Below are 26,641 nucleotides of genomic sequence, written 5' to 3'. Positions count from 1 at the left end.
GGTCAGGTTAACCTAACTGTTAATTTAGTTGTTTCATGTCATAGCCTGAACGTGGGCTGTACAAAAAAGGGTCAAACTAAGAGTTTAGTTAATGATACATTTCAGATTAAACATGTTCTCAGCCAAATTTGGAGTATAAAAGGGGACCATGCTGGTGTTGTTCTTTACATCCATCCGACAATGAGAGTGGTTGTGCTTGCACTGACTCTGGCCCTTGTGGGTAAGTTGACTCATATTTTTTAATTCAGGTTTAAAATACGTGTTCAGAGTAGCAATGCCATGGAACTTATTCAAGACTTTAAATCAACTTCTTGCAAAAATCTTTTTATTTGTATTATTTTCTAGCGAGTCAACATATTAATCTTGGTGAGTGTAAGCACTTGTTAACTTTATCATAAGTTATTATATTTTTAGAGTTATTGGGGAAAAGATTCAAACGCAATAGGTTCTCAAAACAACCTGTTTAACTCCACAGCTCCTGAGTTTGCTGCCTCTAAGACCTATATCTACAAATATGAGGCGCTGCTTCTTGGTGGGCTTCCTGTGGAAGGTCTGGCCAGAGCAGGAATGAAAGTCAGCAGCAAGGTTCTCATCAGTGCTGTGGCTCAGAACACCTACTTGCTGAAGGTAAGATAACACCCTATTTTAGTTCAAAAATGTGTTAAAAAAAAAAAATTCAGTGAATGATTATTAATGAATGGTCAATTTAATTTAATTAGCTCGCAGATCCTGAGATCTTTGAGTACAGCGGTGTCTGGCCAAAGGACCCCTTCGTCCCAGCCACCAAGCTCACCTCAGCATTGGCTTCTCAGCTTCTGATTCCCATCAAGTTTGAGTATGCTAATGGTGTGGTTGGCAAGGTGTTTGCCCCCGCTGGAGTCTCTGCTACAGTTCTGAATGTTCACAGAGGTATCCTCAACATTCTTCAGCTTAACCTCAAGAAGACACAGAATGTTTATGAGCTGCAAGAGGTGAGAAAATAAACAGGAATGATTATATCATACTGTTTTCAGATAATGTTCTGAAATGAATGAAAAATGAATGTCATCTCATGAATATGTCCATCTTTGCTCTTAAGGCTGGAGCTCAGGGAGTGTGCAAGACCCAATACATCATTAGTGAGGATGTGAAGGCAGAGCGCATTGTTGTCACCAAGTCCAAAGATCTCACCAACTGCCAAGAGAGGATCATAAAGGATTTGGGCCTGGCTTATTTGGAAACACTGGTCAGTAGAAAAAGATCATTTAGTTCAGATCTGGTGATGTCTAGTGATCTTATAATAACTGCCCAATCTCACACACACAGCAAGCAAAGAGCCTGACTGGAGCCGCAACCTACAGCTACATCATGAAACCAAGTGCCACTGGTGCTCTGATCACTGAAGCCACAGTTCGGGAACTTCATCAGGTCACACCTGTTGCTGAGATGGGTGGAGTTGCACAGATGGAAGCCAAGTATGTATTATTACATGTTGTATGATCCTATCATCACAGAATATATTGATAGCCTATGAATTAAATGCCTTATAACTATCTATTTCTCTTTCCAGGCAAAGCCTGACCTTCCTGGAGATTGAGAAGACTCCCATTGTGCCCATCACTGCAGACTATGTGGCCCGCGGATCCCTGTTCTATGAGTTTGCCACTGAAATTCTTCAGTCTCCAATTCAGCTTCTGAAGATTAGTAATGCACAGGCTCAGGTGAATTTATAATGTGTCATATAAGCACCTGCACACCTCCTTGTCTCAACTCATTTTCAGATACTTCATCATCTCAATTCATTTTTCAGATTGTGGAGATTCTGCACCATCTTGTTGCCAACAATGTGGCTAAGGTCCATGAGGATGCTCCTCTGAAGTTCATCCAGTTGATCCAGGTCTTCCGTGTGGCCAGTTTGGAGAACATCGAAGCCATCTGGACCCAGTTCAGGGCCAGGCCAGAGTACAGGTAATACATGGCATAGTTCAAGGCCAGAATACAGGTAATACATGGCATAGTTCAAGGCCAGAGTACAGGTAATACATGGCATAGTTCAAGGCCAGAGTACGGGTAATACATGGCATAGTTCAAGGCCAGAGTACAGGTAATACATGGCATAGTTCAAGGCCAGAGTACAGGTAATACATTGCAGACAGAATACAGGTAATACATGGCATAGTTCAAGGCCAGAATACAGGTAATACATTGCATAGTTCAAGGCCAGAATACAGGTAATACATTACAGACAGAATACAGGTAATACATGCCAGGCCAGAATACAGGTAATACATTGCATAGTTCAAGGCCAGAGTACAGGTAATACATTGCATAGTTAAAGGCCAGAATACAGGTAATACATGGCATAGTTCAAGGCCAGAATACAGGTAATACATTGCATATTTTCAGTATTTCCCAGCACCTAAATTGAAATATTTGTACATCATGTATGTACATCTTGTTTTAGACGTTGGATTTTGGATACCATTCCACTTGTTGGAACACCAAATGCTCTGCAGTTAATCAAGGATAAGTTTCTGGCTGAAGACATCAGCATTCCTGAAACTGTTACGATTCTTGTGGCTGCTGTGCATATGGTTCCTGCTGATCTAGAGATCATCAGACTCGTCAATGTAAGCATACCAAAGCAGCATAGGTTTTAATAAAACATTTATATTTAAAAAAAACCTAATATGTCTACTCTATCAATCACACAGATCCTAGCCCTGCACCCCAAGATTCAGGCAAACCCTGTTCTGCGTGAGATTGCTATGCTGGGATATGGTACCATGATTTCCAAGTACTGTGCTGTAGTTCCTACATGCCCAGCTGAACTCCTGAAGGTGAATATTTCCCTTAGTCATCAGCATTTGCCTGAATTTGCATAGTTTTTCTTCATAATTGACAGAAAATATTAAACGTCTTTCTTTAGCCCATCCATGAACTTGCAGCTGAGGCTATTTCTAAGGCTGATATTGCTGAGATCACCCTGCTGGTCAAAGCTCTCGGGAACGCTGGTCATCCTGCCAGTCTTAAACCAATCATGAAGATCCTCCCTGGATTCGGTTCCGCAGCTGCTGCTCTCCCTATCAGAGTGCAAGTCGACGCCATCTTGGCTCTCAGAACCATTGCTAAGAAGGAACCCAGATTGGTAAGTCTAGTATGCATCTGCCAACAAGGAGAATTACAAACCCAACTCTTACTGATGTCTAACGGTATAGTTTAATTTGGTCTTGTAGATCCAGCCATTGGCCCTGCAGCTGTTTGTGGACAAGGCCCTCCACCCTGAGCTGCGTATGGTGGCTGCTGTGGTTCTGTTTGAGACCAAACCCACAGTTGCACTGGTATCTACTATTGCTAGCGTTCTGAAGAAGGAGACCAGCATGCAGATTGTCAGTTTTGTGTATTCCTACATCAGATCCCTTACCAGGAGCACTGTCCCAGACTACGCCACAGTGTAAGCACACTTTGCCTTTGTGCATTTTGCTTTCCTCTTGAACCATGGTTAGTTGTCTAACACAGTCATCCATGCCCATGTTAGTGCTGCTGCCAGCAATGTTGCTATCAAGATCTTGAGTCCCAAGCTGGACAGACTGAGCTACCGTTACAGCAAAGCTATCCACCTTGACATCTACAAAAGTAAGTTTATACCCCTCTGCTCTACTAAATAAGAATAAACATTACTAGTTAAATTACGAGAAGTGCTGTATTCAAGGCGGGTTTAGACCAGTCTAGGTTCTAAATAAGGGGGGGGGGACAATAAGTAAAGTGGTATAAATAAATAATGCAGGTTTATTAAATACAAGTATACATTTTCTCTGAGATAATAGAAGAGAGAATATTAATAAACTAGAAAATTACCATTGCATGTAAAAGCAAACTGCTGTGTATAACATTACTTACAGTATGATTATTCAGATTACATAGACTTAAAGCATTCTTGAAAACCACGTCCTTGGTTAGATGTTAGCTTAGAGTATATGGCAGTCAGTACAAATAAATGGTTAATTCAATATTGATCAACATTCTTTGTTTTAATACAGTACTGCAGAAACAGCAGAATGATACTCAGAACACACTAATGAACACTTAACAACCAATGCAAGCTTCAAGTCAAAAAAATCAAAGTTGTTGAAACCAATTTTAAAGTTAACCAATAATGATATGGGAGAAAACAGTCTACTGAATGTCTACTGAATTTGCATTCTTACAGAACTTGATGATGCCAATCATATTATCCTAAGACAGATATATTAATCAGTTATCAGCAGGGTAGGAATTTCACGGCGGCCATGGCCGTCGTAGCCCCTTGCATTGGCCGTGAGGCCCCTTTGAAAATCAGAGGTTTACAGGTTACGGTGGCCTTGGTGCCCCCTTCTTTCAATATTCTGCTTTGCGTCCTACTAATAGCGATTTTTATTTAGCTTGTGCTAAATAAAATTAATTTACTCTTTTACGCAGTGGAGAAAGTGACAGCGCAAGAAAGAAAGTGCGTCCAAATTCACCCATTCTCAGTTGAACTACTCGCGAAGTAGCCTATTCATCACACAGACATCACAAGTATCACATGAAAGAGCTTTTTCTCAGCTTTTAAACGATGTTAGCCGATAATTGCTGTGTTGAACGGTTCGCGAGAAAAGTAAATAATATAATTCAATTTAATCATACATTCTACTGAAGGTTTTGCGTCCCATGATCTCCCTACCCATTCATCTCGGTGGAATACTTTACGAACCCTTCTTTTAACACATGACAAACCATATATCAGAATAAACAGGAAACCTTACCGAACACAAAGGTGTAAAGCAGTCCCCTGTACAGTTAGCCGTTCCAGAGTAATCCAGTTTGGAATTTGCAGTAAAGTTCGACATACATGGATGTCTCCAAATTTGGGCTTTAAGTTTTACAATGTGTTTAAATTGTTCCACATGATTTCATAACGGGCCAAATACAAAATAAATGTTACAAATATCGCCTAGATATTGGTAAATCAGAGGACAGCTAAGAGTTTGTGAAAGTAGCCTTAATGATCACAAAATGCATGCATCTAGGCTATTTGAGTTTCTTAAAGCTGATCTGTGCTTAAATTGTTCAATACATGATTTCATAACAGGCCAAATATAAAATAAATGGTGTATCATGTTTCATGTTTTTGTAATGTTTCATACAGTGATGCAGGTCTACTGCAGTGAATAGGCTAAATACAACTTTGATCATTTTTATAGCATACTACTGTATAGTTAACTTTGGCCTTGGTGCCCTGTCTTGTGGCCTTTGTGCCCCCCACCAAATATGCCCAACTGAAGGCCAAGTGGCCTTGCCCCTAGAATGGTGAAATTCCAAGCCTGGTTATCAGTATTCTGAACTGGCAGCAACAGCTAGAGGTCTAACAGCATAACTAAGTTTCACAGATGTTACAGCACAGGTATGATTCAAAGGTATGAATGGTTGACAAATATGATTCACAGGTATACAAGTTCCATATAGTTAATTATTATAGTCCTCACACAACAATATAGTTCTCAGAATGTTTCAGTGTAGATCTCAGAAACGTCTCAGTATGGTTAAATGGTATGTGCACAGATATGTTGAGATGTGGTCACATGTTTGTAAGAATGTATGTTAGTAGGTATGTTGCTAGCAACATTGTCAGAGATGTATGGTTGACAGGTGTGCACAGACAGGCACACACACAATGTCAATGGTCATCACCACTGGTCTGGTCTGGAACCTAAAAGACAAAAGCAAGCAAGTTTAACAGTTATACCAAAACAATACAAGGAATGTCTGCAATTGTACAATTGTTCAATACACAGGGCTGTACAGTGCGACATATATGCATTCATTATCTAGGTGCTTGATTGTATACAACTGTGAAAAGGGACCTGATGAAACCCATCAATAGACGAACTATGATAGCATACCGTGATAGTGTTTACTTAGGCTACATAAGAATCAACAGCCTAGAATGAAAACGTAGCCTGGTCTATTTACACAAACAAGCGGTGTACAACGTTTGGTAAATAAAAACAGGAGCATATTTGTTAGCTTTAACTAAAATGTGAACGGTAGCTACAGTATAACATTACGACCATCAACAATGAGTATTCATGCCATGAATGAAACCATGATGGGTTTCATCAGGTCCCTTCACACAGTATAATCAAGCACCAGTCTGCATTTATAATCTATTCTAGGTGCTTGATTCTATACACCTGTGGAAAGTGACCTAATGTTAAATAGAACCAGAGTTTACGTTTACGTTCTAGTTAAAACGCTGCTGCCTAATGAAATGTAATGTTAGTGCTTAGCTGGGAGCCAACTGTTTGACTGTCGTTAGCTATCAAAACCTACAGCTAACCGGTCACTGTAAAGTCGACGACATTAACGTTGATTAACAGTGGGTTTCCTTACATAATAAATATCAACGTAATAAGGTGCTAACATTAACTATTTCACTAACATTAACGTTAACGTTTTCTAACGTTATAACGTTAGTTTTTGTGACCCACTGTCATACATGCTAACGTTATAGCCAGAAAATGTCTAATAGGAAACATAACGTTTGACGACATGAATGACTCAAATACCAAAAACCAAAACACTTACCTTGTTTGTTATTAGAGAAATGTGCCTCTGAAGGAGAGTTTTACGAGCAAGTAAAGTATCACGGCAGGCGAAAACGTCCAAAACGTTCAGAATATTCACAGCTCCAGTGGGAGAAAGATTGTGGTGATTGCTTTCAGCTGCCGGTCACGTCATAATGCTAAAAGTTGCCGCCACAGCGGTCAATGTTAACTCTATGGGAATTTTTTTGCTCTTTTATCTTAAATATCTCAAAAAGTATAACGTTCACAAATATGAAAAATACATTGTACGATTGTCCGTTACAAGAGCTTTGTAGGAGTCTTTGAATGAGGTCAGACGGTTCAGCAGTTTCAGTCGCATTAAACGTTGAATTTGGTCGGAAGAAGAACTAGAAAATAATTTCCTGAAGGAAATACAGTGCATGAAAATGCAAAAATATGATGTAAAATATCATACAGAGTAAAAACAAATAATATTGGTTGCTAGGTAGATGAGGTTTAATATAGTTGGAATGACTGAACAGTTAAATAGGTGGATAGTTTAAATGGTTAAATTATTTAGGTAGATAGTTGACGATAACTGACACTTTGAATGGCTCTAATGTTTGCTAGCAGTTATGCTAACTATGTTAACAAAGATAATAATGTTAACCAAGTTACTATGCTAACTAGCATACTAACAATATTAAAATGCTAACTATGCTAACCATGTGACTTAGCTAACCTAGCTAATCAATTTAGTAGTTATGCTAACTATTCTAACTAGCATGCTAACATGCTAACTATGTTAACCATGTTACTTAGCTAACCTAGCTAATAATTTTTAGCAGTTATGCTAACTATGCTAATTAACATGCTAACTATGCTAACCATGTTACTTAGCTAATCATTTTTAGCAGTTATGCTAACTATGCTAACTAGCATGTTAACATGCTAACTATGCTAACAATGGTTGAAGCTGCATTAAATGCGTTAGAACAGTGGTTCACAAACTTTTTTAACAGGCATGTACCCCCTGAGACATTATGATTTTCCAGAGTACCCCCAACACCACCAATTGTTAACAAGTTTTTTTTTTATTGTTTTATTAATATTTATTTTTATCAATTTTGTCTAAAATAGTGAATAGGATCATAAACACATGATACAAATCTCATCAATAGTCAACATATGATAGGCCTACAAATGTGCTGAATAGAATGATTTTAAATAGATCTGCACCTAATCTCACACACAATCGTCTTGTTGAATGCAGTGATCTTATCTGCTAGGTGCTTTGCCTTGTAACTGGAGATTTAACTCATTGAGCTTTCCAAATATATCGCTAAAATAAGCCAGCTTCGTCAAGAAATGTTCATTAGTGAACGTGCTTGCAGATTCAAACATGCGCTCTTCCTCCAAGAAGAGGCGACTCGGAGCTCAAACACGCGACAGCACTTTACCTCGGGAAAACCTTGCCTCGCTGTGAAACAGTAGCCTACAGCCTTTTGGTCAGTTCCCATCTCCTCTCAAAGTGCGGAGAATAGACACGCTTTTAAGGGCCGGGTCTTGATGAAATTCACCACTCTCACAACCTCGTTCAAAATCTCATTCAGGTCGGGACTAACTAAGCTGCCTTGACACAAGCGCTTCCCTATGAATAACACAGTGCGTCCATTGCGCATCGGGTGCTACCTGGGCCTAGGCTACAGATAAAAAAATAAATAAATAAAACTCCTGTTTTTCACGTCAGTTCGCGCCCCACCTGGCATGTCTCCGCGGCCCACAGTTTGAGAAACGCGGTTTTACCCTCTCTGTCTCCACTCTCGAATATTTTGTTAATCCGGAGAAAATAAGATTTTGATGTGCAGTGCACATGCGGAAGTTAAGTTACCAACGTGGGATAGAGAAAACGTTTGAAAAGGCATAGGCTAAGTTATGACTTATGATATTTTTTCGCGTACCCCCTGAAATCAGTCCACGTACCCCTGGGGGTACGCGTACCCCAGTTTGACAACCGTGGCGTTAGAAGAAGAAGAAGAAGCAGAAGAAGAAAAAGCCTTGGAAGAACAGTACAGTGCATTTTCATGCACTGTAATAATTATAAAAAGAACAGTGATAATAGTCCATTGCATTTACATGCAATGCATAAAATAAAAACATAAATAGAAACCCCACAAAATAATAAGAGCTCTTAAAATACAAAGTATCAAATCAATAGTTAAAATCTCAAATGTCCAAAAGATAAAGAAATACTCGTGAAAGATAGTGTGAGTGTACAATGTCAGTGTATGTGTGAAGGCTTATCTGTGTCCAGGGAACAGAATAAGGGTTGGTCCAAGGGGTCAAGTTCAAAAGGTTGGGAATCCAGTGTCAAAGGGCAGAACAGTTCAATCGGGATCCAAGGGGACTGACTCGCCATCCAACGAAATCCAGAGTACATAAAAAACAATCCGCTTACAGCAGTTTGAGAATACTAATCAATATATTAAAGTTATGACATCTCATTAAATTCCAATTCTAAAACAAAGCTCTTCAAGCTTTCTAGATAGCAAAAAATATGTAGAAGGAAAGGTAAGCTGATTCAGATAGGTAGACTTTGAAAAAAGTTCGATTATATTACAAAAGTATTATTTTTCTCAAGAGGGTCATCAATAATGTCTAGTTATGTTCATTCAAGTGGAGCATCCAGAGTGAAAAAACAAACCAGTCACCTAGGAGATGACTATACCAAAATAAAAGTCTTTGAGAATACTTTCACTTTCAACAAGACCAGAAAGAGAATGAAAAATAAATAGATATAATCATGTAAACTCAGCTTCTTGTTCTTGCTATTTATTCATATTTATTTTATTTATCCATATTTATATATTTATTTAGTTATTGGACTCAGACCATTCTAATACTAAAGTTATGGTCTTAGCAACCAAACTTTTAGGGTGGGTTACATACGCATGTTTATATTTAGCATTTTTCTGAATTTATCCAGGTTAAAATGAAAAGCAGAATAATTGGTTTTAAAGTCCCCCCCTGTTCTGAAGTAAAATTCTCTATTATCTATAAAGGTCCTGTGATGGCTGGTGCTGCCGGTACTGCTTTCATCATCAATGATGGTGCCACCATTCTGCCCAGAGCTGTTGTGGCCAAAACTCGTGCCTACCTGGCTGGAGCTGCTGCTGATGTTCTGGAGGTGTGATACCAACAATGTTCTCAGATCAATCTCATCTTGTTCTCATATCAATCTCATCTTGTTCTCATATACATCTCATCTTGTTCTCATATAAATCTTATCCATATTTCCATCATTTTATCTAATGTGTTACTTTTTCACTCTCAGTTTGGAGTGAGAACTGAGGGAATTCAGGAGGCCCTTCTGAAAACTCGTGTTTTGGAAGATTTGGAGAATGACAGGATCACCAAGATGAAGCGTGTCATGAAGGCGGTATGTAAAAGTGAAATCACTTTTCACTTAATTATTTTCAAAAGTAAATATCTTGAGAATATTGAAAAATATAATTTTTGACTGTGATAACATCTTATCTTCTTGAAGATTGCTGAATGGAAGGCCTTGCCATCTAGCCAGCCACTCGCATCTGTCTACGTGAAATTCTTTGGACAGGAGATTGCTTTTGCCAACATTGACAAAGCTATTGTTGATCAAGCAGTTCAGGTATACAATAATGTCTTCCCCCTGCTTGTTCATGAGGTGACACTGTCATATGTCTTTGGTTTGACTTCCAATGATATGATATGATTAAAGTGTGGAAATGTTATTGTCCTGTTTATCTCCAGCTTGCCACCAGTGCCGATGCCAAGACTGTGCTGAAGGATGCTCTGAGGGCACTGCAGACTGGCATTACCGCTCAGGCTGCTAAGCCTCTTCTGGTCGCAGAGATTCGCCGCATCTTCCCCACTGCTGTTGGTGTGCCAATGGAGCTCAGTCTCTATTCTGCTGCTGTTGCTGCTGCTACCATCAAAGGTAGGTAGGATTAGGATAATTATGCAATAATGAATGGGCATAATTGGCATTTTTCAATGCTATTTGTTTTTTAATACAATACATCTCCCCTCCATCCAATATCTACAGTGAAATCAACAATTACCCCTCCTCTTTCTGAACCTCTCAATGCTGCGGAGCTGCTGAAAGCAGACATCCAGTTGGAAGCTGAGGCCACTCCAAGGTACATCTCAACATTTAGTCAACATTCAGCTTTCAAAACACATGTACGTTTGAGAACTGACTTGTTTGTGCTTGTTTTTGCATTCTTATCATTTCTGCAGGTGTAAAGTATAATAGAATATATACAATAGAATATTTATTTATATATTTATATTTATATAATATAATTTAATCATTTATTATATATTTTAATACAAATATTATTATTATTTTTAAGAAAATAAATTTCACTATTTTACAACCCATTAAGGTATTTGAAAATAAATAAACGAATAACACTTTTCCACTTTTTATACTGACTACTAAATATATAACGACTCATTTACTGTTCAATTCCTGCAGCAGTGCTTTCACTTCAAAGCATGTGTCATATACTGTAATCAAATTGTCTTCCTCATGTAGTGTATAATTTACGGTAGAACCTGTTGCCTCAGCCTCAATTTGTGTGCACACGGCCCTGCAGTATCATGTCCTTTTATGGGGATTGCTAAAGATATTGATGAATGAAGCCCATTTACTTTAGTAGAAAACATACAAAATGTAGATCTTCTCCTTCCTCAGCATCTCCATGCACACTTTTGCTGTGATGGGAGTCAACACTGCCTACCTTCAGGCTGTCGTCATGGCCACAGCCAAGGCTGTCACTGTGCTTCCTGCTAAGCTTGCTGCAAGAGCAGACATTCCTAAACTGAACTTCAAGATTGAGGCTCTTCCTGTTGTGACACCTGAGCACATTGCAGACATTCGGTAATATTACCCGTGTTAAACGATGTGAAAAATAATATAGATATTATATAGACATTCATGACTATAAGCCTGTATGATTTTTATTACTCCTAGTGTTGAGACACTGGCTATTGCACATAACATTGAGGACCTTGCAGCTGAGAGAATTACACCAATGGTACCTGTTGTTGCTGCACAGCGTGTTTCTGCTGAGTACAGTTTGGTAAGTCTAATGGGAATGGTTCTTTTCTTACTTTGAGGTATTTTCTGATGCGCTGATGATTCTCTCTTGCAGTCTCAGTCCGCTGAGATCATTTACTCTGATGTATCATCTGAAGTGCAACCTCAGCTGAAAGCAAATGCACCAATCCACAAGACACTTTGTGTCCCTGCTGCTCTCCTGGGAATTAAGGGATGTTTCGAGTTCACCTCTAGCAATGCTGCCTTCATCAGGAACGTTCCCCTACTCAACCTAATTGGACAGCATGCAGCTCTTGTTGCCGTGAAACCAGGTCAGTTATTTATATATATATGTTATGAATTTCTGGAGTGGATAGGAGTAATCAGATAGTTCAACTCAACCCATTTTTCGTCTTTTGTGTAGCTGATGGCCCAGCAATTGAAAGACTGGAGGTTGAAGTTCAAGTTGGACCCAAGGCTGCAGAAAGGCTCCTGAAGGAGATCAACATCATTGATGAGCAAAGTGCCGAGGGCAGAAGCATTGTTTCTAAGCTGAAGAAGATCCTTGAGCCTGCTCTGAGAAACAACTCTTCCAGCTCCAGCAGCTCCAGCAGCTTGCTCAGCTCCAGCCTGTTTGGCGTTAGCAGCTTGTTGAGTTCCTCTAGCTCCAGCTCTAGCTCCTCCAGCTCCCGCATGTCAAAGGTCAGTTTGGGCCATATCACATGGTATCATTGATCAAGAATGTTAATGTGTCAGGACTGAGGACATGATTCATTCATTTTTTGTATTTATGGCAGAAGTTATTACATCTTTTACACATTATTATCCTACTTTTCTGTAGGCTTCTTTTAAGGACTACCCATTCAAGAAATTCCACAAGAACCAGGTATAATCAGTGTTGAAAAAGCTCAAATATCTAAAGTATAGTGAAACATGTCTAACATGTCTCAAATATCTAAAATATAGTGTGAAACATGTCTAACTCCAATATGTGTGACTGGATATCAGCACTTGGTCTCTCAAGGAATCTCTGCTCAGAAGCTCGGAAGCAGCGCATCCAGCTTTGAAGCCATTTACCAACAAGTAAGGTCAATGAAATGACACAAGCCATTTACCAACAAGTAAGGTCCATCAAATGACACAAGCCATTTATCAACAAGTAAGGTCCATCAAATGACAAGCCATTTACCAACAAGTAAAGTCCATTAAATGACACAAGCCATTTACCAACAAGTAAAGTCCATTAAATGACACAAGCCATTTACCAACAAGGTCCATTAAGGTCCAATAATGCATCAACCATTTACCAACAAGTAAGGTCCATTAAATGACACAAGCCATTTACCAACAAGTAAAGTCCATTAAATGACACAAGCCATTTACCAACAAGTAAGGTCCAATAATGCATCAACCATTTACCAACAAGTAAGGTCCATTAAATGACACAAGCCATTTACCAACAAGTAAGGTCCATTAAGGTCCAATAATGCATCAACCATTTACCAACAAGTAATGTGCATCTAATGGCATACATCTCTATACTATAATTTGGTACTGGGTGGAAATTAATCTATCTATAAATTGCAGGAACGTTTGTCTGTGTGTGTGTGTGCCACATATCTGTCGAACTGTTGGCCCGATTGATTTGAAACTTGGCAGGTGTCTCGGTACGGGCACGAGTAAGTGCAGTGCCAAGTTTGACGTTGTTTGAATAAGAAATGCAAAAGATATCGGTAAATATATCGGTAAAATAGGCACACATTGGCTTTCCCCGCTCTGCTGTAGCCACTCCCCCATCTGTGTGTTTGTGTGTTAACCGCATATCTGTCGAACCATTCGTGGGATTGATTTCAGTTGGCAGGTGTCTTGCTTGCACACAATGATTCCGCGGATTTTGCAAACAACATGGCAACAAACACAGATATGCAGTGGCTAATTAAAATGACGTGAAAATGCTGTGCAATAAACTAACACTTGGAATAGCCCAGGCTACTTTGGACTTGAGACTTTGACGAGCGAGGGAAGTTATTCAATAACATTAACAATAAACATATAGGGCCCTATCATGACATTCTAAAGTGCATCGTCACTCGTCAAAAGTCTATTCAAATTTAGTAGGATGTCCAGTTCACATTGGGAGGGGTTTCGTTATCAAACGTGGAGCGCATGACGCAACAAGGTGTTCCTAGGTCTTTTAATCAGTCATATGGGTGTGTTTGGGGCGTAACATCATTTAAACCAATGAGAATGACATCTGTCATTCCCTTTAACAGCGCAAAGCGTGATATGTCAAATAAATGCATCGGTATTTTGACATTCAACGGCGCATTTGAAGGAGGCTGCTTGCGAGACCGTATGAAATAGTCATTCTTAAACCATGCTTTACTAAAACCTAGCATAGCCTTCACACATTTGCACTCGTCTATTATTTGAACTCATTGGCAAAGTGAAACTAACTTCACCAAAGTGTCAGTCAACGAAGACAGTTATATGCAGTTACTTTCACTATTGACTGACAATGAAACAAAATTTATCTTTCACTATTGACTGAGAATAAAACAACATTTATCCTGCAGAGGAGTTACTTATATCTCGTGATAGTGCGTCTTCAGCTGTGCTCCATACGTGTGTCTCGCCTCTCCCCTAATCACTTTTAACTGTCATTACCAATTTGCAAATGATGGTGAATAACTACTCATCATGAGATGTACAGTATTCCGTAATATCTATTCTAATTATTTTTCCCATTGTAATCGTGCAATTTGTAATGCTTTGCATGGACGTGCGCTGGTGTGCGTTCATGAATGATAGAAGGATGGTGCGTGCACCTGCCAATATGACTGTTGACATGCACTCTTAAAATAGCATATGAACAACTCGCCATTGACTTCTGACCAGGTTTAGGTGGTGTACGATAGCGATTTTTAGACAACGCGCCAGGCCCCTCCCTAGGTTGTTAATTGCCACACCCCTGGGCGCAATGTTTAAAACGTGCAAAATACCGAATTAAACTTTGCACGGGTGGAAAACGAGTTTTACGCCATGCGCTGGTGTGCAAAATACAGCCCATAGCCTTAACTCAAAGCAGTTATTAGGCTTGTCATTTTCATATGTAAAAATGTCACATGCAGACATCAGGGTTGCCAACTTTGGGTGTTTGGCTGGAGTGAGATTTTGTGAAGTCATAGTGCGTGTGCGTTAAATTTTTCCCTAAACCTAATTTTAAAAATGTCTGTCCCCTGACTCTTTTGCTATGTATGATCACTGATTTATGTAAAAAAAAACCGAATAGAATGGAAAAGTTTCTTCAAAATGTACAATTAATTTATTGAGTGCACTTGAAAACAAGACCAGTGTTTTTAACCCTATGTCATGGAAGGATTATGAGCCACTGGGCCCCTGGGCACAGACATGAAAAGGGGCGCCCTGCCCACCTGAAAAAGGTAGTAGCTCAGCAATTGTAGGGGGGTCTGGGGGCATGCCCCCCCGGTAGAAAAAATTGAAAAATAACCCCTTAAATAATGACTTCTGGCGAGTTTTGTGGAAAGAAATGGACGGATTGAGACTTACAAATATGAATGTGTGTATGAATGTACGTATGTATCAGGGATGGAAATCAATATTTTTTTTCATCCTACCATTGTGGCTGGTGGATTCCAAAGTCTCCCAGCCACTCAACTTTACTACCAGCCACTAGAGATACAGTATGAACATTTGATGAAAAATCATGACCAAAATGATCACGGTTATTGGTATTATTGCGATATGATTGTGCTGACTTTTTTTCTAAACCTACCATCAATGTTGAATGGAACTCATAATTTGCCTGCCCTTCATGCCCAGTAGCAACAAAACTAAAGGTCACAGAACAGCTAGTGTCATAAAAGTGGTGTGGCTTCTTTAAGACACAATCCACTGGTGTGAGTTCTGGAGCCATCCAACTTTATCTAACTCTATACTACTACATCATCTAATTTTAATATTATGTCTAGGCTATATTTAACATGTAAGCTATTTTCTATTTAGCCTGTTATGAAATCATGCATTGACCAATTTAAGCACACTTTTTTCACTTAAAGGAAAACGCCACCCAAAATCAGTAGTAATATATGTTCTTACCTTAACTTTCACGAGTTGAGTCATACCTCTCCCGCGCCGGTAGGTGCACTCAAACGCTCTGGCGCGCGGCGCGAATGTGTTAGCATGTTGCTATGCTAGCGGGCTCTGCCGTGGCCGTAGAGAGAGGAGCATAGCAGTAATCAAACACCTCCACGTTTTCCCTACTTAAATACAGTTGCACGAGTAGTTGATAAAAATGTGTAGGTCACACAACATGAAACGTGGCGATTTTCCAAGCGAATAAACAGGAGAACTACAATGTGTGGCGCAATAGCACTTGGGAGTACTTCGACCTAGCGTAGTAATATTGTTAACACCTAATTGTAGATCCTATCCACCACAGAGTTTAGAATCCATGCTGGATCGACCCTCAGCCTCTCCCTCCCCTCTGAGCGAGAGAGAGGCACACACACTAGAGATGCACTGATGGGCTATTATTTCAACCATAACTGCATAGCAAAACTTATCATCCATCAGCCATCCATCAGCACCAAAGTTTGTTGACCAATTTTCAAAACCGCACCCGCCCACCATCCGTTGGTTGTTTTAATGTAGGCTATATGGGTGATGCAGCGCTGCTGACGTGAGGCTAGAAAGCCCTTGCCTGTTCTAGAAAGACTGATCTAATGCAGCAAATATATTAAAAGGCTAAAGTCGTACATTGGCTAGGCCTATCCCCAGAATATCAGCAGCAAACTCAGTCTCTGTCACGCAAAACAGTCTCCAAATAAAACGCACATCGGCCTGTTGCCTATTCTGCCATGCAGCTTGTGACAATATATCGTCCAAAATGCTTGATTGCATTACATTCTCCACATTTTTAGCTAAATTTTCATGTACCACATCAGCATTTTTGTTCAGTGAATCTTTTGTAAATTGCTTTACAATTACCGTCGGGCCTATAGGCCTATTGCCTGGCTTGCCTCAGCTTCGGTCACGTCCTTTTACAATTTTATCATTGTAATAAAAAACGCAATTTGCCACATAATTTCAGCATGCTCCTGGCCTACTAATTAATGCCTATTGTACTTTATTTTTTGCAAAAAGAAAGAAATCCTTGATAAAATAACAAGTCATTCATATTATAGGCTACTTTACAAACTGTTATGTCAGGTTACTGACAAGCCTGTTCTGAAGTCTTTTTCAGACAGACGTCGCAATTCATTTTATAGCAGGCCATCGGACAAATATGACGCCTCGATATTAAAGAAACTCCGACTCCATTCATTCTGAAAGTCCACCGCAGAACAGTGCAACGTGCATGTTCACATTTTTAATAACAACCGCCAAACTTGCTTGCTTGCCTTACACATCTAAGTTTTCCGACTATTTTTCTTACCTTCTTTTTCCGCTGTGGATGTTATTGAGTTTGTAGAAGTTTTAGCTCTTACGTTCTGAACATCTCGCACTGCCATCGCCCGATGTCATTTCTGAGTCATATCACTCTCTGTCTCTCTTTTAAAGGCCTATTCCCTGAATGGTAGGCTACAATTATGTGTTTTATATATAGGCTAATATCTAAACAAAATAACCCAGGCAGTCTCATCTAGGATATAACACAGGTTGAAGTCAACGTCAAGTTGGTTCTATTTAGGGAGGTGAATGTGTGTAAACATCTGTAGATGACTCAGAAATGACATGAAGACAAGGAGTGAGTAGTGGCAAGAGGCAAGCCAAAGTCTGCTGACAAGGGCCCGACGGTAATTGTAAAGCAATTTACAAAAGATTCACTGAACAAAAATGCTGATGTGGTACATGAAAATTTAGCTAAAAATGTGGAGAATGTAATGCAATCAAGCATTTTGGACGATATATTGTCACAAGCTGCATGGCAGAATAGGCAACAGGCCGATGTGCGTTTTATTTGGAGACTGTTTTGCGTGACAGAGACTGAGTTTGCTGCTGATATTCTGGGGATAGGCCTAGCCAATGTACGACTTTAGCCTTTTAATATATTTGCTGCATTAGATCAGTCTTTCTAGAACAGGCAAGGGCTTTCTAGCCTCACGTCAGCAGCGCTGCATCACCCATATAGCCTACATTAAAACAACCAACGGATGGTGGGCGGGTGCGGTTTTGAAAATTGGTCAACAAACTTTGGTGCTGATGGATGGCTGATGGATGATAAGTTTTGCTATGCAGTTATGGTTGAAATAATAGCCCATCAGCGCATCTCTAGTGTGTGTGCCTCTCTCGCTCAGAGGGGAGGGAGAGGCTGAGGGTCGATCCAGCATGGATTCTAAACTCTGTGGTGGATAGGATCTACAATTAGGTGTTAATAATATTACCACGCTATGTCGAAGTACTCCCAAGTGCTATTGCGCCACACATTGTAGTTCTCCTGTTTATTCGCTTGGAAAATCGCCACGTTTCATGTTGTGTGACCTACACATTTTTATCAACTACTCGTGCAACTGTATTTAAGTAGGGAAAACGTGGAGGTGTTTGATTACTGCTATGCTCCTCTCTCTACGGCCACGGCAGAGCCCGCTAGCATAGCAACATGCTAACACATTCGCGCCGCGCGCCAGAGCGTTTGAGTGCACCTACCGGCGCGGGAGAGGTATGACTCAACTCGTGAAAGTTAAGGTAAGAACATATATTACTACTGATTTTGGGTGGCGTGTTCCTTTAAATACATGCATGCTTAGCATTTTGTGAAAATAAATCATTATGGCTACATCGACAAACTCTTAGCCATGAGGTGTATATCCTCTGATTTTAATATTTACAGATATATAGGTATTTAAGCACAGCTCAGTTTTAAGACACTTAATGCCCAAAGTTGGAGACCATATAGAAATTTGCTACCATTTAAAAACCGGATTACTCTGGAATGGCTTATTGTACAGGGGATTGCATTACACCTTTGTCGGTTTGTCATGTGTTGAACAAAAAAAAGTGAGATATTCCACCTATTTGAATTGAGAGGAGTGCAGAGTATATAAGTATAGTATATATACTCTTTTGATCCCATGAGGGAAATTTGGTCTCTGCATTTATCCCAATCCGTGAATTGGTGAAACACACTCGGCACACAGTGAACACACAGTGAGGTGAAGCACACACTAATCCCGGCACAGTGAGCTGCCTGCAACAACAGCGGTGCTCGGGGAGCAGTGAGGGGTTAGGTGCCTTGCTCAAGGGCACTTTAGCCGTGCCTACTGGTTGGGGTTCGAACCGGCAACCCTCCGGTTACAAGTCCGAAACGCTAACCAGTAGGCCACGGCTGCCCCTGAGCTATAGAGTAATATGATTATTTCTTGAAAGTTAATTTTCTCGCGAACCGTTTATCACAGCAAATAGCGTCTATAGCACTGTATAAAAGATGAGAAAAAGTTCTTTCATGTGATGTCTGGGCTACTTCGCGAGTAGTTCAACAGAGAAGAATGGGCGGCCACACTTTGTGTCCGTCTACCTCATGTCTAAATAGCAGCGTGTTCCGAAGGTGTCGCCGGACCGGATTTAAATAGCCATCAGAATAGGTGCCAACTCTCACGCATTGGCCATGAGACACACGCATTTGATTAGTTATACACACTCACACGCCACACCCCCGATTTCTCACGCTGAAGTGTCAACCCGGTCGGTCAGATGCCTGAAAAATTAGTTTAGCCTATCTATAGATCTACCTGTTGAGACACGGTTATGCTTTCAGAGACGGTGAAAGGGTTCAAGTGCACCCCGTCTGTGGAATTTTCTAAATTTTCTCTCATTTGCGATGCTACTTCAGAAGCCGTCCCAGGCGCATTCCCCCCGCATTTCCCCGGCTTCAGGTATGCTTTGAGTATTATTGAGTAGGCTATTTTTCACGCTGAAGTGTCAACCTGGTAGGTAAAATACCTGGCAGATGAGGTTCAACTAAACTAAACCTATACATATGATATCACACATCAGGTGAACGTGCGGAATCTAAGCTTTCCAATGATATTAGCGCCAAGTTGCTGTGATAAATGGTTTGCGAGAAAATTATCATTGAACCGACGTGCAATTTAGGCTAATCATATTTGCATTTTGCACACAGTGCACACCCATTACTCTCGGTTTAATATTTCACTAACCCTTCACACAACACGTGGCAAACCCAATATCACAATAAACAGCAAACCGTAACGAATACGAGGATATAGCATGCCTCTGTGCAATAAGTGGTTCCTGAGTAATCCGGTTTTGAAATTGCAACACATTTCTACATAGCCTCATTGGGGCGAAATTATAATGTATTCTAATGTAAACTATTTGTCAGTAGGCTTACATACATTTTTGTAAATTGCTCAGCCGTAGATTATCCCACTATATGGTTCTTATATTGTCAGGTTCCAGCCAATTCCATTACAGATAAATTACTATATTTATATTGGCATGCTTCCTAGTGACATTAATGCAAAAATATGAAGAAAATCAAATAACGAGACACAAATATTGATATAAAGCCTGACATAAGCCATATGCAAACATTCACATTATGCAGATATGGTTACATCCTGAAAAAGGAATAGCATGTAGGCTATAGGCTATGGCCATTACAATGACCAATATATTAATAAACTAGCTGAATAACACAGGTGACCACTTCTGCATAATTTCATGTGCTGAAATATACACACATTTTTGAACATTTCTGAACTGTGAAATGTAGCATATGTTTTTGTGGTTTTGAACTTATTGCAATATCACCATAACTATTCCACCTGTGTGTGCATGGTTATAATTCTGAAGTGCAAAATAGCTTAGGCTACAGCACAAATATTTCCATAAAAATAAGCAAGTCTGACCTCTGAATTTATTTAGAAAGTGCACTTGATTGATGCATTTAAAAGTTAAAATATACAAACATTTCTTAAATTCTTACAAAACACCCACCCACTTTTTAAAATTGTTGTTTGGACCCCCTCACTTTTGCCGTGCAAAATACCAGTGCTGTTTTCAGCATCTGTTTAGTGCTTCATTGTCATTTTCTTTGGATTTACGGTTAGTTTGATATTTAATTTACTTTTGGACTGTTTGATTATATTGTTAAATGTTGGGACTGATGGGCACTGAAATCTGGGGAGGTATTTGATGATCACTATTACGTTCCATGTAGTTGAAAGAGTGTCAGGATTTCAAACAAACCATCCGCTTTCATTGAACGTCTGCGGTGCTGTAATGGAAACCTTATTGCGTAGCCAAGTAGCCTATTGAGTTTTTTTTTAATTATGCATGATTTACTTTTTATTAATTTCGTAGGCTGGCTTTATTTTGTTATATAGAAGTATCTAAATAACCTGTTAAAATGTACCAGAATTCAGGAAATTGCATCTAGTCCAAAAAAATTTTTCTGGGGGAGGACCCCCATACCCCCCCTCTGAAATGTCCCACCCACTTTCACAATGCCTCCAACGCCCATGGTCCTAGTAGTAGGCTAGATCCCTTTGATACCAATGTTCATTTAACTCTGGGACCCTGGTCCCAGGGATGGATTACTGCACGGGCCTTCCGGGCCCAGATCCAGGGCCCCAAGGTGTCAGGGGGCCCTGAAGCCCAAGCCTTTGCATGGAATCATTGCCTCAATATCAACACATCAGGATGTAGGTTATGAATCTGATTGAATTTAGTATTGGCAATCCCCAAAATGCTAGCCTGACGAGCCAGACCCACATTCAAATGTAGGGTCTGGGCACTCACCGTTTGCAGTGCTCAGTCCGAGGGGCGGGATAATCGGTTGTCTTTCAAATTCCCTCTGCACGCAATAGGACAGCACTGAGTCCCATGCGTTTTCCCACCAGCGGAGCTAGTTGGCTAGTTCAAACTTTTGCCATCTCAAAACAAGCTTAACTCGTGTCACACTGTTGGCCAACAGCAATATCCATCTTCTTTGTTTTCAAGTAGCAGGGAATTCAAGCCAAACCGTTGCAACTCTGCCATCAATCATTATGTTATGCCCCCCTAACGACTCTATAGACGATTTGATTGGCCTGATAGAAGTTAAATTTTTCGAGCTTACAAGCCAACGGAGAGTTGCTAGACTAGCCATGGAAGCAAATGTAATTTGCTGCCGCTAGGGTGTGTCTAGATTTCTAAGCTACCAAAATGCACCAGAATACAGGAAATCACATCAAACAAATGAAAAAAATTCTGGGGAGGACCCCCAAACCCCCCTTCCACATATGCGACAATTAGTGGGGAGCCCTTAATGCATGTGGGCCCAGGGGCCCGAAAGTTCATAATCCGTCCATGCCTGGTCCCTACACCTGAGAACCACTGATGTACGTTTTTTTTACTGTACGGTATAATGCTGAATGAGCCAAACTAAAATTTCCGCAGCAAAATTTTGGTTGGCCCCACCAAATCTCACTCCAAGGTTTTTTGAAAAGTTGGCAGCCCTGCATCAGCATGGTCTAGTATAGTCACATCCATAAACCCAGTTAAAATAGCCTAGTCAGCACGGTCTAGTATAGTCACATCCATAACGCCAGTTAAAATAGCCTAGTCAGCACGGGCTAGTATAGTCACATCCATAACGCCAGTTAACCCTTTAGGCGCCAGAGTTTTTTTTTTTTCGAAACGTTCGATTTTGACATCTTCATTTCAAATGGCTATATCTTAAAAGTGATAAGAGATAGAGGCTTTCTGTAAATTAGAGAAATATTAAGGATGACCCAAAGTTTATGTAGGGATTAAATTGCCATATCTAATTTGCATATTATGACATCATATGGTGGCGGCCATCTTGGATTATAGAATTTTTTTAGGAAAAGTCGCATGTTTGAATGATAAAATGCACCACTTCTTTCCCCCCAAAATGTCCCTCACCTTCTGTATGCTATATTGCACAATACTGAATGCTCAGGTAAATAGTAAGTAGTAAACAAACTGTGTAAATCATAACTAATAAATGGCAGAAACAAACCGAATGTCTGCCATCTAGTGGAGTGGAGGTGGAACGAAATATGACACCCTATTGGACAAAATCGGCCGTTTTATTCAGTGCCGCATCTTGTCGAGTAAACTCGACCGTGGCGCCTAGAGGGTTAAAATAGCCGTCAGCATGGGCTAGAACAGGGCAATTACACTACGGTCACATCCATAACGCCAGTGAAATGCTTTTTGTCACATCCTTAACGCCAGTGAAATGCCTTGGCATTTGTATGATGTGAATGATAACATTCATTTTTTCTGCATTTTTTCTCATGTACATTCTTCAGAAATAGCAAATGCTCAAATTTCATGTAATCATTCACATCATACCATACCATCACATTTTATTGGCATTATTGCCCTATAGTCATCAACAGAAAATGAACTGATTGCAAAAAAAAGAATGGATTTGGCATGTCATTTCCTGCGTGTGCGTGAGAGCGTGAGATTGGTGCTGAAAGTGTGAGTGTCGCGCCAGATGCGTGACAGTTGGCAACCCTGAGACATGCCTAAATTCTGCTTACTGCACATTAATTAGGCTAATATATTATAATATTCAGTTTTCATTATTAAAATCTTAGCTGGAATGATGTTTTTCCCTATCATCCTATTTTTAAACCAGGTGTACCTGCGGGCATGTTATTGGGCTACGGGTCTCCTACAGGAATGGTATGTTTGAACGGGCACTGCACTAGAAATATTTCATTTTTAATCCATACTTTCAGAACAAGTTCCTTGGTAACGGTGTCGCTCCTGCGGTGGTGGTCCTCTTCCGTGCTGTGAGAGCAGACCAGAAACTGCTGGGATACCAGGCTGCTGCTTATCTGGACAAGGCCAACTACAGACTGCAGACCATCATCTCTGCCCTGGCTGAGACGGACAACTGGAAGATGTGTGCTGATGGTGTGCTTCTGAGCAAGCACAAAGTCATGGTGCGATTCGGTCACACATTTGACCTTTTCAGCATTTTCTTCAGATTTGGCTTGAAAGTAAGTTTCAACCATTATTGTAAATGGTTGAGTGTTTGACATTTTTGTGCAATCAGGGTAAGGTTGCATGGGGAGCAGAGTGCCAGGAATACGCCACTATCCTGAAGGCGGAAGCTGGTCTTCTTGGTGCTAGCCCTGCAGCCCGTCTTGAGCTGGAATGGGTGAAGATCCCTAAAATTGTCACCACCTATGCAACCAGGTACTTTGTCATTCATCAAAAACTGTCAGGCTATAATGTACAATCCAGGAATATTTTTTGAACATATTTTTCCACCCAGGCTGGCTAAGTATATCCCTGGAGTCGCTCTGGTGGCTGGAGTCACTGTCAACAAAGCCAAGAACAGTGAAAAGGAAATTGAACTGACTGTTGCCATTCCCACAGAGAGGACCGTCGATGTCATTGTGAAACTGCCAGCGGTGAATATATCCAAATAGCCTCATAATTATTTTCAAACGAATGAATCATGCTGATGTTCATCACACCGCATGTTTTGTTTGTCTAGATGACTCTCTCCAAACTGGCCCTACCTCTGCCCATTGCCTTGCCTATTGGTGCTGATGCTGTTATTCAAGCCATTCCCGAGGACAACATCCTCGACCAGTTGCATTTCCTGTATGCTGAGGCTACCTCTGGTAGGAACAAATAAATATGCAGTGAAAGATGTGTGATTCACTTTTGGTCCCTGCTCATTTACATGAAAAAGTTCATATTTACTTTCAGCCCAATGTAGTTTGGTCCAGAAGAAACTGACCACATTCAACAACAGGAAATACACAATTGAGATGCCACTCTCTTGCTACCAAGTGCTGGCTCAAGACTGCACTCCAGAGCTTAAATTCATGGTGTTGCTGAAGAAGGATCAGATTACCCAGCAGAACCACATCAATGTGAAGATTGCTGATATGTGAGTATTCCTAAATATGAATGGCCCATTGCATCATAATGGTGTAGCTAAGAATGCTGATGATTTTGCTGTGTCCTCCTGTAGGGATGTTGACCTGTACCTCACTGGCAGTGATGTCCTGGTGAAGGTTAATGGTGTTGAGGTTCCTATTTCCAACCTTCCCTACCAACATCCCTCAGGTAAACTGAACATTTTCCTTTTCCTTTGATCCAAAAATACTTATTTTTTCCACGACTGTTCTATAACAATATGTTTCTGGCTTTAGTCCCAGTTCAGATTAGACAGAAAGCTCAGGGCCTGTCACTTTACGCTCCTAGCCTTGGTCTTCAGGAGGTTTACTTCGGCAAGGACACATGGAGGGTAAATATAGCTAAAATGTCACATCAGCATTGTTTTTTTTAGAAGAAATACAAGTGGATAAAACTCAATAAAAATGTTCTTTAGGTCAATGTTGTGGACTGGATGAAGGGCCAGACTTGTGGGCTCTGTGGTAAAGCCGACGGAGAGATCAGACAGGAGTACTCCACACCCAGTGGCTACCAGACCAAGAGCTCCATCAGCTTCGCCCATTCCTGGACCCTTCCAGCCGAGAACTGCCGTGACAACACTCGTAAGAAAGATACCTTTCAATATCCATCGGAAGCTTTGGCAGGAATGTTCTTCTCCTGTCTTGATGTGTTGAAATGCCTTTCTTTTTGTTTCAGAGTGCCGTCTGAAGCTTGAATCTGTGAAGCTGGAGAAAGAGTTGATTGGCCAGGATTCTAAATGCTATTCTGTTGAACCAGTGCTGCGTTGTCTGCCTGGTTGCGTCCCCGTGAAGACCATGCCAGTCACTGTTGGATTCCACTGCTTGCCCTCAGGTGAGTCTTATATATCACTTGGTGGCTAATAAACTGATTTCCTAGTTGATCTAAACATTAACGTTGTGCTTAACCCTAACCCTTATATATCACTTGGTGGCTAATAAACTGATTTCCTAGTTGATCTAAACATTAACGTTGTGCTTAACCCTAACCCTAACCCTTATATATCACTTGGTGGCTAATAAACTGATTTCCTAGTTGATCTAAACATTGACGTTGTGCTTAACCCTAACCCTAACCCTTATATATCACTTGGTGGCTAATAAACTGATTTCCTAGTTGATCTAAACATTGACGTTGTGCTTAACCCTAACCCTAACCCTTATATATCACTTGGTGGCTAATAAACTGATTTCCTAGTTGATCTAAACATTGACGTTGTGCTTAACCCTAACCCCTAACCCTTATATATCACTTGGTGGCTAATAAACTGATTTCCTACTTGATCTAAACATTAACGTTATGCTTAACCCTAACCCTAACGTTGTGAAAAGCTTAACTGAACCTACGCTTATTTTTCTTTTCTTTAGACTCCATCAGCCGCTCGGTGGATCTTAGCAACATCTCTCAGAAGAGTGTGGATCTGAGGGAGACTGCAGTAGCTCACATGGCTTGCCAGTGCAATGCAGATTGTGCATAGAATGTTTTAAATTCCAGCCCATATATTTATCAATTAGGTATGTCTGTCCCTGTCGTGATGCTAAATCCCATGTATGCAATCTATGCAAATGAATGAAATAAATAAACATTCAGCACTTACATTTGCAATTTCATCAATTTTAATTTTGTGCCAATATGCACATGGTTTATCAGTTAGTCATCCAGTCTTTGAATATTTGAAAGTAACTAAATGTACCGCATAGCGGTACAAAATATGACCGCCGCTCAGTCCTGTACATCCATTCCGCGAAAATAAATCATATTAATGAATTTGTCTCCATCTTCTACTCCATCCCCCACTCTTGAAACTTTTGTGTATGCTTGTTTGCACACATTCCGCACACAAAGTAGCCTACTGGCACTGCAAAGGTGAATAGATTTGTTTCTGGGCCAAAAAATGTGTAGCATTGTTATAAAACCTTTAAAATCTCTAAACAATCACAAGTAGGGCAGTTCATCACAGTCCATCCATTGCAACTGGACTGATGAAAGGTACACCTGTAGGCTACATTGTATTTGGGAAAAGCAGAAGGTAGCAGCATAATGTATTTATTTATTTATTATTAAACAAAACAAT

The 26,641-nt window shown here is 40.3% G+C and overlaps 1 protein-coding gene across 1 annotated transcript; it reads left to right on the top strand.

Annotated features, from left to right (window-relative positions):
- Window positions 1–165: 165 nt before the first annotated feature.
- On the top strand, window positions 166–26,044 carry LOC143117469 (vitellogenin-like). Its single transcript, XM_076279218.1, has 34 exons — window positions 166–220; window positions 346–366; window positions 476–627; window positions 720–971; window positions 1,079–1,225; window positions 1,306–1,454; window positions 1,550–1,700; window positions 1,790–1,947; window positions 2,444–2,609; window positions 2,694–2,819; window positions 2,909–3,127; window positions 3,216–3,433; window positions 3,518–3,615; window positions 9,608–9,732; window positions 9,880–9,984; window positions 10,093–10,212; window positions 10,335–10,521; window positions 10,630–10,723; window positions 11,284–11,469; window positions 11,563–11,650; window positions 11,744–11,960; window positions 12,053–12,330; window positions 12,470–12,514; window positions 12,637–12,711; window positions 23,373–23,579; window positions 23,693–23,835; window positions 23,915–24,053; window positions 24,140–24,269; window positions 24,358–24,541; window positions 24,626–24,720; window positions 24,807–24,901; window positions 24,986–25,151; window positions 25,246–25,401; window positions 25,935–26,044. The coding sequence occupies exons 1-34, from the start codon at window positions 181–183 to the stop codon at window positions 26,042–26,044; spliced, it is 4,842 nt and encodes a 1,613-aa protein (XP_076135333.1). The 5' UTR covers window positions 166–180.
- Window positions 26,045–26,641: the final 597 nt, after the last annotated feature.

The sequence above is a fragment of the Alosa pseudoharengus genome, unplaced genomic scaffold (genome assembly GCF_046254945.1).
Source record: "Alosa pseudoharengus isolate Yale_2024_CS ecotype anadromous, Long Island Sound unplaced genomic scaffold, YU_APseudo_1.1 YU_APseudo_1.1_scf_11, whole genome shotgun sequence".
Taxonomy (NCBI): domain Eukaryota; kingdom Metazoa; phylum Chordata; class Actinopteri; order Clupeiformes; family Clupeidae; genus Alosa; species Alosa pseudoharengus.
This window is presented reverse-complemented; position numbering and strand designations above follow the sequence as displayed.